General features: G+C 39.7%; 1 protein-coding gene across 14 annotated transcripts in view; it reads left to right on the top strand.

Moving 5' to 3' along the window:
* The window catches only part of nbeaa (neurobeachin a), a 91693-nt gene that overhangs the window by 43534 nt on the left and 35470 nt on the right, over nucleotides 1-12689 (top strand). For all 14 annotated transcript variants that reach the window (XM_069720420.1, XM_069720333.1, XM_069720364.1 and 11 more), the window contains exons 9-13: nucleotides 2103-2300; nucleotides 3357-3490; nucleotides 4348-4456; nucleotides 5441-5593; nucleotides 7406-7574. In XM_069720420.1, the coding sequence (XP_069576521.1) occupies nucleotides 2103-2300; nucleotides 3357-3490; nucleotides 4348-4456; nucleotides 5441-5593; nucleotides 7406-7574 (763 nt within the window). The remainder of the gene's footprint in view (nucleotides 1-2102; nucleotides 2301-3356; nucleotides 3491-4347; nucleotides 4457-5440; nucleotides 5594-7405; nucleotides 7575-12689) is intronic.

Here is a 12689-nt window from a genome sequence, read left to right on the forward strand (position 1 = left end):
TGGATTTATATTTATTAAAGTACTTATTTTTTTGATAAGCAAAATATTTTCTAAAATAAGTTTTACATTTCTTTTGTATGCTGGAAATCTCTTTTTGGAGGGTTAGCCTACATTCAGCAAACTGTGTGGAGATGTTGAGAGGCGCTAGCTGTGCTGAATGGATTAAATGTGTGTGTGTGTGTGTGTGTGTGTGTGTGTGTGTGTGTGTGTGTGTGTGTGTGTGTGTGTGTGTGTGTGTGTGTGTGTGTGTGTGTGTGTGTGTGTGTGTGTGTGTGTGTGTGTGTGTGTGTGTGTGTGTGTGTGTGTGTGTTGTTATCACTGCAGGCCAGTGTCATATCTGCAGCTGTCAGGTGTGAGAAAGGCAAGAGTTGTCGCTTTCATTCCTTTGTGTGCAAGGGACAACATGTCTTAAAGTGCAGCTGTATAAAGCTTTACATATGTAAAAATGTGTACTTTCCTGCACTCCTGCATGTTTCTGCGGCTACCTGTCGAATGCCTCCGTGCATTTCCTAATGCTTTAAAGAGTCAGCAAAGCTCTTTTACACGTTCAGCTACCTGCTTCCCTCGTTTAGTCTGGCAACGTAAATACAAGCTCATTTCACTGAGCCACATCTTAACTTCTGCACAACTACACACTTTTCATAAGTGCAGCACAATAAATGGGCTTACACTGCAAAAAAAATTTGCATCTTAATCAGTGTATTAATTTCACATTCAGGCTATTCAGTGTTTTTTCGTGCAGAGGGCCCACTAACCTTCGACATAAAGCGACGAGCGATTTATTTGTGTTTGTGATTGATTATCCCTTCACATGGCTGCAGTATTCCAGGTTACTTTTAATAGATAAGCTGTTTAATTTCTTACCACCAGGTCATCAGTTCTTGTATTTCACGAAAGTAATATGTTATAATGTCAGAAGATTTGGACAAAGGCATACTGTAATTACCATTAATTCCTCTTACAGACAATGTTTTTCTGTGAAGAATGTGTGCGTAGGTGTTTGTAAAGAGGTCTCGGATGCAGATTAGTGGTCCCTGTGAGCTCCTCTTTGTAAGTTTGTATGAGCTTTTTATGAATCAGATAATTGGAAGGAAGGAGAAAGTTAAGACGAACACAGGGAAAAACTGTAAATTTGTGTTCAGCCCTTGGATGGAGATAAGGATGTTTCATTTTGTGCTGCATGGTTAAAACTGCTCAGGGCACATTTTTGTACACTAGACCTCAGATGAAAGGTTTAGAAGAAGATGGGCCTGCAGGTCTGTGAGCAGCCTGGGGCTTTCCTGTGCAGGCTGAGCAAAGCACCAGGGGACCAAGCCGCTTGAAGGAGAGAGCGGCCCCCGCCTGGAGCTGCTGCAAAGGGTGGCAGAGCAGCTCACTGGTCTTTCATCTGCAGGGCTATGTGTAGCAGCACCGCTGCAGGATACATGAACCCACAGACCTGTGCAGGCAGACAGATATAGACATAAATGTACCAACACACAAAATGCAACCTACAATTCTCACAATTAAAAATTAAATGTGTCCAGGATGGTTTTCATTTGTCTTTAAGGCAGCAAAGAATACAGCGTTCTTGATTAAACATGCCTTACAATTTTTAACGTTTGCCTCATTCAAAATGTGTTAGTTTGACGCACTCGTATCTTCTGAAGAATAGAAATTACAAAGAACATTATTCATGGTAAAAATATATTAGATTTCAGCTGGGTAAAGACTCAGCAGCTGACGGAGAAGCTTTTATTTTTGCAGGGTAAACTGTAATATGCAGAAATTGCATAAGAGAAATGTGTCCGCTCTCTTTTGTGTGTCTTTGCTTGATCGACTACAAAGAGAGAAAGAGATAAATTTGGATCTCTGTGTGCTTCTCCTCCCACACATCCGCTCCCCCTCTCCAGCTCTTATTCTAGGCTAATTGAATTAGTGCCCGGGTTAGCACTGTGTTCATTAAGATAATGCTGTGTTGTTTACACACAGCTCATGCTTCAATTAGGCAGACTCCATTTTGGGTGTTGAACTGGTGCGCACGCTTATTTTTGTATCTGGTCATTTGTCTCTCACACAACCTTTGACATCATCTTCTTCTTCTTCCTTCTCCATTGCTGCAGAGCACTTTTAAATTCAAGTCGGAGAGTGACATCCACCTGGCAGAGCATCACAAGCAGGTGTTGTACGATGGCAAGCTGGCCAGCTCCATCTCTTTCACCTACAACGCCAAGGCGACGGACGCCCAGCTCTGCCTGGAGTCGTCGCCTCGGGAAAACCCCTCCATCTTCGTTCACTCACCGCACGCTCTCATGCTACAGGTCGGTTTGTCTTGATTCTTCTGCAGTGAGTGTACATCACCAGCCTGGTTGCAGACCTCTTAATCACCACCCACATCTCTTGATTTGTTCAGTGTATATATATGAATGATTGAAGTGAAATGACAGTTCATTTTCACTATCAGGCTTGTTTGTCACAGGCTGACTCACACCCCCCTCAATTCCTTTAGTGAAAAATCTGTATCATGCACTTTGCATGGAGCACTGTAGATATGGAGTTTACTGCAGAGGGATACTAGACTGCACCCTGCAGTAAATACCAATGTCATGAGGCTCACGGATTTGATTTTTTCTGGGATTCTCAGCTGTTAGTTAAACTCTTCCAGAGGATATTGCTTGTAGTTGTATTTAAGCAGATATCCAAGTGTCCTTCATTCAAGGTTGGTGGGGCCCGGCTTTGCTGCTGTTGGTTCTTTTTTTTTTTGTGTGCATATTATCTTGATTTCTAGGAATCTTCTCATTTGCTCAGTGTGTGACAAATACACCATCAATTCAGGCAGAAAATACTGTAATTTGCACTTATGAAGGTGACAAGTGAGTCATATTGTATTTTCGTTTTCTAGCTATTTTAGTTTAGCAGAAGTAATATAGTCACCTTCTTCGTGAGTTCAGTTCAGCGAGTTCAGAAAGCTTACAAAGGTACACAGGTGCCAAACTGTCTAATGGAAATGTGCAGTTTTGGGATAATTAAAATTATCTCAGGCTGGGATTGTCTAGATTTTTCTGAGATCCAAAAATATTTGTTTTTAAGTATTCAACTTCAAATGGATGAAAATCAGGATGTGTTAAAGGGAGTTTGTGGACAATAAAGAACAATATGTACATAGTGTGGACTCAGGTATTTTTTTGCAGTTCAGGTTGAAACTTAAGCTTTTATTTACCATTCAAAACTGAATCAATGCCATATTGATGGTCATGAGCGGCTGTAGGTCTGTATATGAGCGATGTTTACTTCTTAATGGTGGTGTGCGATTTTATCTGTGCACACCAACAGAAGAATACTCTGTCAGTACTAACAGTCCATTTCCCAACCCACAGGATGTGAAGGCCATTGTTACCCACTCCATCCACAGTGCCATCCACTCTATAGGAGGCATCCAGGTCCTGTTCCCTCTCTTCGCTCAGCTCGACTACAAACAACTCAATGACAGCAGCGTGGACACCACAGTGTGGTGAGTGGTGGAGATCAGAGGCCGCCTGAAGAGCAGCGATGCAGACAGTACAAATGATTTCTAGTTCAGGAAATTGACTGAAACATCCAAAAATGCAGGTTTTGTTTAAAGTGCAACACCTTCTGCAGCTGATCCTGGATGGAAAGAAATAAACTAGTGAAAATGAAAAAGAAGCAAACAAATTTGAGAATGAGTGTATATATATATATATATATATATATATATATATATATGTATATATATATATATATATATATATATATATATATATATATATATATATATATATATATATATATATATATATATATATATATATATATATATATATATATATATAGTCATAATAAATTCATATTTATGAATATTCTATGTGTGAGAATTTTCTTCCATCTGAAACTCTTAACCTTACACAATTTCACTGCTGGCTGCGAAATAGCTGATTACAGAGATCAGGGACGTGAGTGTGAGAGGAGGAAGAATAAGGTGGTTTTCCCTGGAGTGATGAGTGATTTTTAGAAACTCACTGTGTTCTTCAGGCTCCCAGATCATCCTGATACTACTCCATCACATGAGATTTAATGCAGTTAGATATCCAGCAGTATCTCCACATCATATTAGCTGCAGTCAGATTATTTATCAAATATCATCAGGAAGATAATGATACGAATCACACACAAAAAAAAACAACTCTGCTAATTAAACATAAATGATGGACAAGATTATTGTGGATATGAACATGACGCAGGTTTTCTCATCTCTCTACTTGCATACTGCAATAGAAAAACATGTTGAAATCCCTCAACAATTTCTACGCAGCATTATTGAAATGTGTATCTACAATGTGTATGTTGCAGTGCTACTCTGCTGGCGTTCTTGGTGGAGCTGTTGAAAAGCTCAGTGGCCATGCAGGAGCAAATGCTTGGAGGGAAGGGCTTTCTGGTGATTGGATACCTGCTTGAGAAGGTCAGTACAAAGTCCTTCACAGTGAATAGTTCTTGTTAAATGTTGTATTATACCTCTCCACTAAGGGGTCCAGTTTTTGTAATGGTTATGTAACACCACGTACTCATTATACTGGATTTTAGATTTCATTGCCAGTTTATTCGGCACAGATTGGTCAAACTAATGGGGTATAACACAAAGTTATTTTTACATTTGTGGTGCTGTAACACTGTGTGTTGCATTATACTGACGAGGGTTTATTTTGTCCAATCCTTTTAAATCAATGGGGATAGGCTTAATAAAACAATATCTTTGTGTATAATGAAACATCATCACAAACTACATCCTTCAAAATTATCACACAGTTGAATCACAATTTCTGTAACAGTTTCAGCAATACTGAAGGTACCTCATAAATGTAGGATGTATTGCTGGGCTGATTAAACTTAATTATTTAACCTTGTTTTGAATTTTGCAACAAAATTTTAAATTTAAAGAATTTTACAGGTATTTGTTTAGTTTAGTTTTGTCAGTTTACATCGGCACTTAAGATTATGCAATGAAAAGGACATTACAGCAGGTGGATTGAATGAAGTCAAGGTTACACTGGTTATACAATAAAATGACAGCATCTCTTGACAAAGTAACATAAATAACACCTGTGTAATTTCAGTAAAACTGTTATCTGTTTATCTTTGCTAAAGTGGTAGTTATTTAGTAGTGTCAAGAAAATGTTAATAGTTTCAGATGCGGACACGGCTTCTCTGTGGTGATCTCTGCATTTGGGAGACCCCTTTTTCTTTTGACTTCTATATCTCCAAAATGTCAACAATGTATCTACTATGCTGTAAGATTTCACCAGTGCTCTGCAGTAAAATCTTGCCCAGTTTTAATGCATTTGAGGGAGATTGAAATTGTTTTACTCAGCTAATAATTTTGGTAGAAAATTGACATGAACATTTTGTGTGGTTAAATTACAACTTATATTTGTGGTTCTTTTCCCAGTCATCACGAGTCCACATCACCAGAGCAGTACTTGAGCAGTTCCTGTCCTTTGCCAAGTATCTGGATGGTTTACCTCATGGAGCGCCACTCCTCAAACAGCTCTGTGACCATGTCCTCTTCAACGCTGCCATCTGGATACACACCCCTGCCAAGGTCTGTTTATTTTTGTGCAACTCCTGAAAATGTGTGTGTGTATGTGTGTGCATTGTGTTGCAAAAAAGAGAAAATCAAAGTCTCCATAAGATAACTGATGGAGTGACAAGCAGAGAAAAATAGAAAAAGAAAGCAAAAGAGAGTTGATTTTCTCACTGTGGTGCTCAGGAGGTTTTGTCTGAATACAAGGAAAATTGAGACAAGCAAGCAACATAAAACGAAAACAAGGGAGGGACTGACGTCTGAGTGGCCATTGCCCTATACAGTAATATACTAAATGAGGTTGGGGGACATGGAGGGTGGAGCTGGCACATCACGCAGGAAAAGGACAGAACACGCAAGCGATGGAAACAAAGAGAAAAAGTGACATTTGAAAAGACCCCAAGAGAAGAGAGAGATCTGCAGTTCCTCTTTTCCTTCTCACTCTGCACTAGATGCGAGTGTTCCTGGCATTCCCGCAGGAGCAGTCAGCTCCTGCCGCTGTGATTTTCAAAACTTCCTGACTCCCTGTCTTCTCCCCTCTGACCTTAAGAGGTGATTGGGTCCTGGGTACGGCAGTACCGCTCTCCAGGGCACGCTGGAGTAAAAATGGAAGAGACGCAAGCAAGCATGTTGATGCTGCTCGGGAGACTTGGGGAGTATGTGAAAGTCAGAATCCAACACAGGGTAGATATATCCATCCCATTTGTCATTTCAAAGTGAATCGACTACGTGTTTTTTTTTTTTTTTTTTACCTTCAGTTGAGTGTCACTACAGAAAATTACAATGAATTGCTCGTCAACATGATCACAATTCAGCAGGGTTATAATGAGAACAAGGCAAGCATAATAAATGTGTTAAGCAGCAAAACAAAACAAAAATCTTTCAATCCTTTAATCTCACTTCCCCTGTACCATTCTGTATCCCACTGAGCTTTATTATTTTCTGCTTCTCAGGGTATTATCATCACCTTCATTATTGGCAAGAATAGCCTTGGTCATATTCAGTAGCTAATGAAACACTTGAAGAAATCACATCTGTGCCTCCAATCTCTCCTAACGTCTCCCCGGCTCACTTTGAAAATGTAGCCTGTTTCCTCGACCAAGCACTTCTGATAAACATTATCCTTTCAGAGGCGGAGAAATGTGCTTTACAAACCCATTGTTGCGCCCAAACTGTCGCGCCACGATGGAGGAATTTCTGACTTTTGTTCTGCTGAACTGGTTGTAAATTGCCCCCGCTAAAAGGCTCGGTGTGTGAAATGTAATGTAATGAAGGTCATTTAAGTCAGCTGAGTGCACTCTCCATTCTAGATGAGATGTGATGTGGTATGGTCAGGCCGCGGCACTCCGCTAATTTCATCCGCTTAAATAGAGCTACCTCGTTAAGGCTGGTCTTTAGCGTCGTGGTCACTATAATGAGCTCAGAGATTTGTGAGCGTACAGCAGACTCGAATCTGTGTACAGGGAAGGAGAGGATTGGTTAGAGGAATTTTAGGAGAGGGAAAAGGGGAACGGAAGGAGCAAATGAGCAATTCAAGAGCACCCTCCTTAAATGTCAGCACTTGTAAGGAGCTCCTCAGATGAGGCCTGACTGCTTCAGGCACACAAACATCAAAAATAAAGCAAAAAACATTGTTACTTTTTTTTTTTTTTATTTATTTTTTTTTTTACAGGAGGGAAGTTTCCTCTCATTCCCCTGTGGCTCTCTTTTCACAATTAAACTGCCTTCTGTTCAAACGCTGTAGATGATTTGTTCCTCTCCAGATCATTTCTATTTGTATGCGTGAAAGTATCTGTGTGTACGGTATAAATGGATTGTGTGTGTTTCCAGGTCCAGCTATCTCTCTACACATACCTGTCCTCGGAGTTCATTGGCACCGCCACCATCTACACCACCATTCGCCGTGTTGGCACTGTCCTGCAGCTGATGCACACTCTTAAGTACTACTACTGGGCCATCAACCCATTGGAGTGCAGTGGAATCACCCCCAAAGGTCTTGGTATGTTCACACAGTTTGCACACATAAAGGCACAGTGAGTGTTACAGTGAGAATCACTGTGTGTACGGTATAAATGAGAATCACTGTAACAAGAAAGAAAAAGGAGTGAATACGGAGCAACGACGTGTTTGAGGCACTACTAGTGGCACTACTAGTGCCTCAAACACAGCCTCTGTTCTGCAGCACATATACAACTCTATGGTGTGTCTGCCTCCACAACTTTATTTTGTTTTATCTTTCACAAAAATATGTCTTGAAGAAATTTTAACAAGGCATTTGGCCTTTAGTTAAAATCTCAATATATAGCATGCATCAAAATTGTCTTTACATTATTCATCCATCTATCAGTTTTCCCATCTATGTATCCTTCCTCGTTGATTATCCTGTGTGAGGACGGTAATTGGAGCGTGTCCCATCAGAGCCAGCTGTAACAAAACACTATTTCATTTAATCCAATGTGCACTTGAGCTGGTGTCTCTCATCAGTAAAATGTACAGATGTGACTGAACTTTAGTGTTGTTAAAACAGTCTGACTCTGTCCTGTGGTGTTGTTGGGTTAGCCAACAAGTGCATTTCACACTTGTCATTAAAATGTAGACGAGGTAGTTTATAGACTACCTAAGACTAAAGAGATTTGCTATATTATACAACAACATGTTATTTCCTCAAACTGAGTAACAGTCTATTTTACAAACTAAGGCAGTAAAACATGAGAAGTTAAAATGCTGCTCTTCTGGGGTAGTAGAGTTTTTATAATTTAAGATGATCCAAGTGTTTTTGTAGGTTGTTTTGTTGAAGGAATATTTTCTCTCGCAATCATAAACTGTTTTTTTTGTACAGTTTTGAGGACCTTTCTATTTGTTCAAAGAGCTTAGTTTTAGCTCACCGCTGTAAAATGAAGGCCTAAAATCAATAATCAATCAATAATTGAAGGGCTAACTCAAAGTTGAATTGCCTTCAATGACTATGCAAATATGCAGAGACAACTTGTGTAATCTCAGGTTAAATAATTACAGCTAAACTGCACAAAATGCAGATGGATATTTAATCATTGTTTGAACATTGAGCTAATGACAGGAAAGAACGTGGTCATTTTTGCCAGTCTCACTCACTCACACACACACACACACACACACACACACACACACACACACACACACACACACACACACACACACAATATTATGTTTCCATCACCTCAGACTATATTACATCGATTTACAGTATATTAATCTCCTTGAGACTTACCCCAACCATAACCATAACGGGACCTTACCCAAACCTTAAACCAAATCTTTATGCGAAATTGTAATGATTTAAATTATGAGGACTTCTTGAGTTGTCTCCAAAAGGGAGGCAGGTTAAACAGATTGTCTCTACAACATGACAAATACAAGCAGGGTTTTTCCTCATATAATAACATTTAGGTGCAGCCCCCAAGCATTTTTTCACAGCACTTAAACCACTATTGCTTCACTATAAGCTTTGTTTTATCAGTGTTTGGTGATTACTATTTTTATGGGAGAGCATGCATTTTTTATGACAATAGTCCAAAATTACCTGAAAATGAATAGTTTTTAGTAAAATACCTGCCCAGCATGCCCACTGCTAACACAGCCCGTAAGCCCTCCAAAAAACAGGGGAGAACCCTGAGTACAAGTATATGCACAGGCACGCACATACACACACACACACACACACACACACACACTGGGCAATTCTCTTATCCATTAACAACCTCTGTCTGGGTGCGTGTGGGGGATGGCTGAGCAGCTCCATGGTGCAAATGTTTCTGTGTATTTCAGAGTGAATAAGACCATATCAGAAACAATCTTTGCATATTCTTTTTTTTTAACCTGTAAACAACTAGTTTTGTTTCTTCAGTAGAATGACAGCGTTGGCTATGGAGCCCGTCGAAAGAAACTTTTGTATTTACTGAAATGGCAGCACATCCTTTTGTGCTTCCTGTAAGGGCAGCGTATCTGGAAACAAAACTATAAAAGAAATGATTAAACCTACCATGTTTCCGAACACCACACATTGGCAAAGCATATTTAAAATGTTCACTGCCTTTGTACCAGAGCTTAGAGAGCAGTGTTATCGCAGAGCATCAGATGGTGGCGGCAGCCCTTTCACTTTAATCAACCTCCTCTTTTGCCTGGGACCCTCCGCTGACGTTGAGTACGCATCCCATGTTGCCGTGGTAACAGACGGATTTGACTGGCAGATCCAAGGGAGCTTTTGGAATTTCTAATCAAGTGGTAGTCTGGCTTCTTCTCTGTTTGGCGATGTTGCTGTTTGACTGCTGGGATTCAGCTCCCATAAAGAACCACTGATAACAGTACAGTAGCAATTAGCCTCAGACATATACTAACTGCTGTTCAAAGCTAAAAGCTGGTGTTGTGTTTGAAAGTCTGCACATATGTGTATACTGTATGAGTGTGATATGCACAAATTTACATAGTAATAGACAGATATTTTGCTTATGCTATGGGCTTTGTGGATAAAAAAATATATTCAACTGTACCCGCAGTCTGAAGGAATGAGGTTGAATCCAAGTCGCAGCTTTACATATTTTTGTACTAGTTTGTTTTCACTCTGCACATGCATTGAATTCAGTTGGAAATACTTAATTCCTCTTATTTTAGAAATAACTCCATTTGGTGTTGGTTGAAAATTGCTTTAAGGACCACAAAAAGGAAGAGGGGGTACTGTACCTAATGAAACACCCCAGGCCTTTGGCACTTACATTGCTTTTGAACTCTGCAGCTAAATTATAATGAAATGGAAACGATAATTAAATGCCTTCTATTGAGTGAAGAAAGGAAGTGGCTGAAACTAATTAATAATGGCATATAAGTTAGGGCAAAATTATCATATGCCTGCGCTTTATGTATTTATTCATTGTTTTTTCTTTATGCATAATGTCTTTTTCTGATAGTCATAGTGAGGATTTTATTTACTTGACTGGTTTTAAAGGAGCAGTGTGTAGGATTTAGTGTCATCTAGTGGTGACCAAATGCAACACCCCTCTCCTCATCCTCCTATTCCAACTGTGTCAGAGAATCTATGCTGCCTGAAAAACTTGCAAGAAATGTGAAGGGTCCTCGGTAGAGCCCGTGTTTGGTTTGTCCCTTCTGGGCTACTGCAAAGGGCCCAAAGTCAGAACAAACTCACACAAGCTTATGTAATTGCATACAATCGCACACATTAGTTTCATTAAAATAAAAAATACTCCTTACAGTTTGCCTTACATTATCAGGGAGAAGAAAACGTCTCATTTGTAATCACAATGACTTAATAAAACTGTTGAGTCAGATTATGAGCCTGAGAGGGAGAAAATTAATTTCAAAGAGTAAAAGATAATAATTAAAGCCGCCCCTGAGACTCAATTTAGAGGAATATAAGCTGTATTCAAGTCCTCTGTTCACAAAAGACCTTTTAAAGGGAGGATAAACGTTCACCTGGTGCATCTCTGCACTTTATTTGACGCAGAGCAGCTGCGTAACCGTGATGGATGGTCAGTGTCACTATACCAGCAACATGTTCCAGCTTGACAGATAAGGATGATGGATCACAATGGATTGCTTCAGTGTCATGCTTTGGGTTTGTGAAGAGCAGGTGAACAGACTGACACACGCACACACTGCTATGATTGGAGGGCAGCAGACCATGACAAAGAAACGGCGGGACAAGCTCCATATCTTCTTCCTCTCACACCCACATTCTTTTATGTTTCATCTAGCCGCTGGTTTAGCAGCAACGGGTCGAATATCGGTTTACATTTTCTGAGAGGATATGGTGGGGTTTTATTTCGTGAACAATAAACTCACAAATTCACTGCATTACTCTCCCTTTGTAGCATACATAAAATAAGGATGATTCCAAATATCCTGACACAGCAAAGTGGGCACACAGGCCGGACATCATAAATGTTTATTGTTGCTTATAAACTAAACAAGCTTCTGCTGGGATTGATGAGAAAATATAGCTTGTGAGAGTTTGTTTGTTAATGTCAAGATAGAGAATTAGTGAGAAAGTACCATCTGGCTGCAGATGGACTGTTAAAGGAAAAATGACCTTGTTTTTAAAGTCTTGGTCTTATATCATTCTTACTTTGATCTGAATCAATGCATCCTTTAGACTATTTGGCACCACTTTCCATTTGCGAGTTATTTGGCAGCTGTTTTAAGCTGATTCATCACAGCCATAAGCTCCTAGTGTATCTGACGTACACATTAAACACCTCAAAAATGAATGAAATACAGTTACATCAACGGAAATGCAATGCCAACATCTGAGTTGTCAGTTTTCTTCTCAAGTATTTTTAAAGTGCCAGAGTTTCGAAGCCTCTGTTGAAGCTATCATAATGAACAAACACAATAGCTGGAACGATGTCATGAATGTGTGGCTCTTTGTGCACATGTCTGAAGGTAATAGCGGTCAGTGGCAGTTGAATGAATGATTGCAGCTAAATGCTTCAAGAATGGCAAAAGATTTCCGACGCGCATGAGATACGGCTGGTGTTGTGTGTCAGATGCTTTCGTGTTTTGAGCTTGATTATTTCTGTGCCGCCTACCGTAGCAAACAGCTGATGGCGTGCCAGAGCTTGAAAGTAGATACAGTAGATTGCTGTGGTTGTTTGGTTTGGATCATTTGGACCATCAATCACAGTTTTGTAAATCGCCGTGTCTTTGCTGTAATAAGTTAGATTAGTACAACCATAAAATATCCAGAATGCCAAATTGCCACTGGAGTTAATGGCAGTGATTTACTGTTCACTGTTGTGTCGAATAGCGAGTGTACAGTGGTGTGAAAAAGTGTTTGCCCACTTCCTGATTTCCAATTTTTTTGCATGTCTGTCACACTTAAATATTTCAGATCATCAAACAAATTTAAATATTAGTCAACGATAACACAAGTAAACACAAAATGCAGTTTTTAAATGAAGGTTTTTATTATTAAGGGAGAAAAAAATCCAAAACCACATGGCCCTGTGTGAAAAAGTGTTTGCCCCCTCCTATTAAAACATAACTTAACTGTGGTTTATCACACCTGAGTTCAATTTCTCTAGCCACACCCAGGCCTGATTACTGCCACACCTGTTCTCAATCA

Source organism: Brachyistius frenatus, unplaced genomic scaffold (genome assembly GCF_029030835.1).
Source record: "Brachyistius frenatus isolate BFR_SWC_R1_liver_20210118 unplaced genomic scaffold, ASM2903083v1 Contig_5, whole genome shotgun sequence".
NCBI classification, from domain to species: Eukaryota; Metazoa; Chordata; class Actinopteri; family Embiotocidae; genus Brachyistius; species Brachyistius frenatus.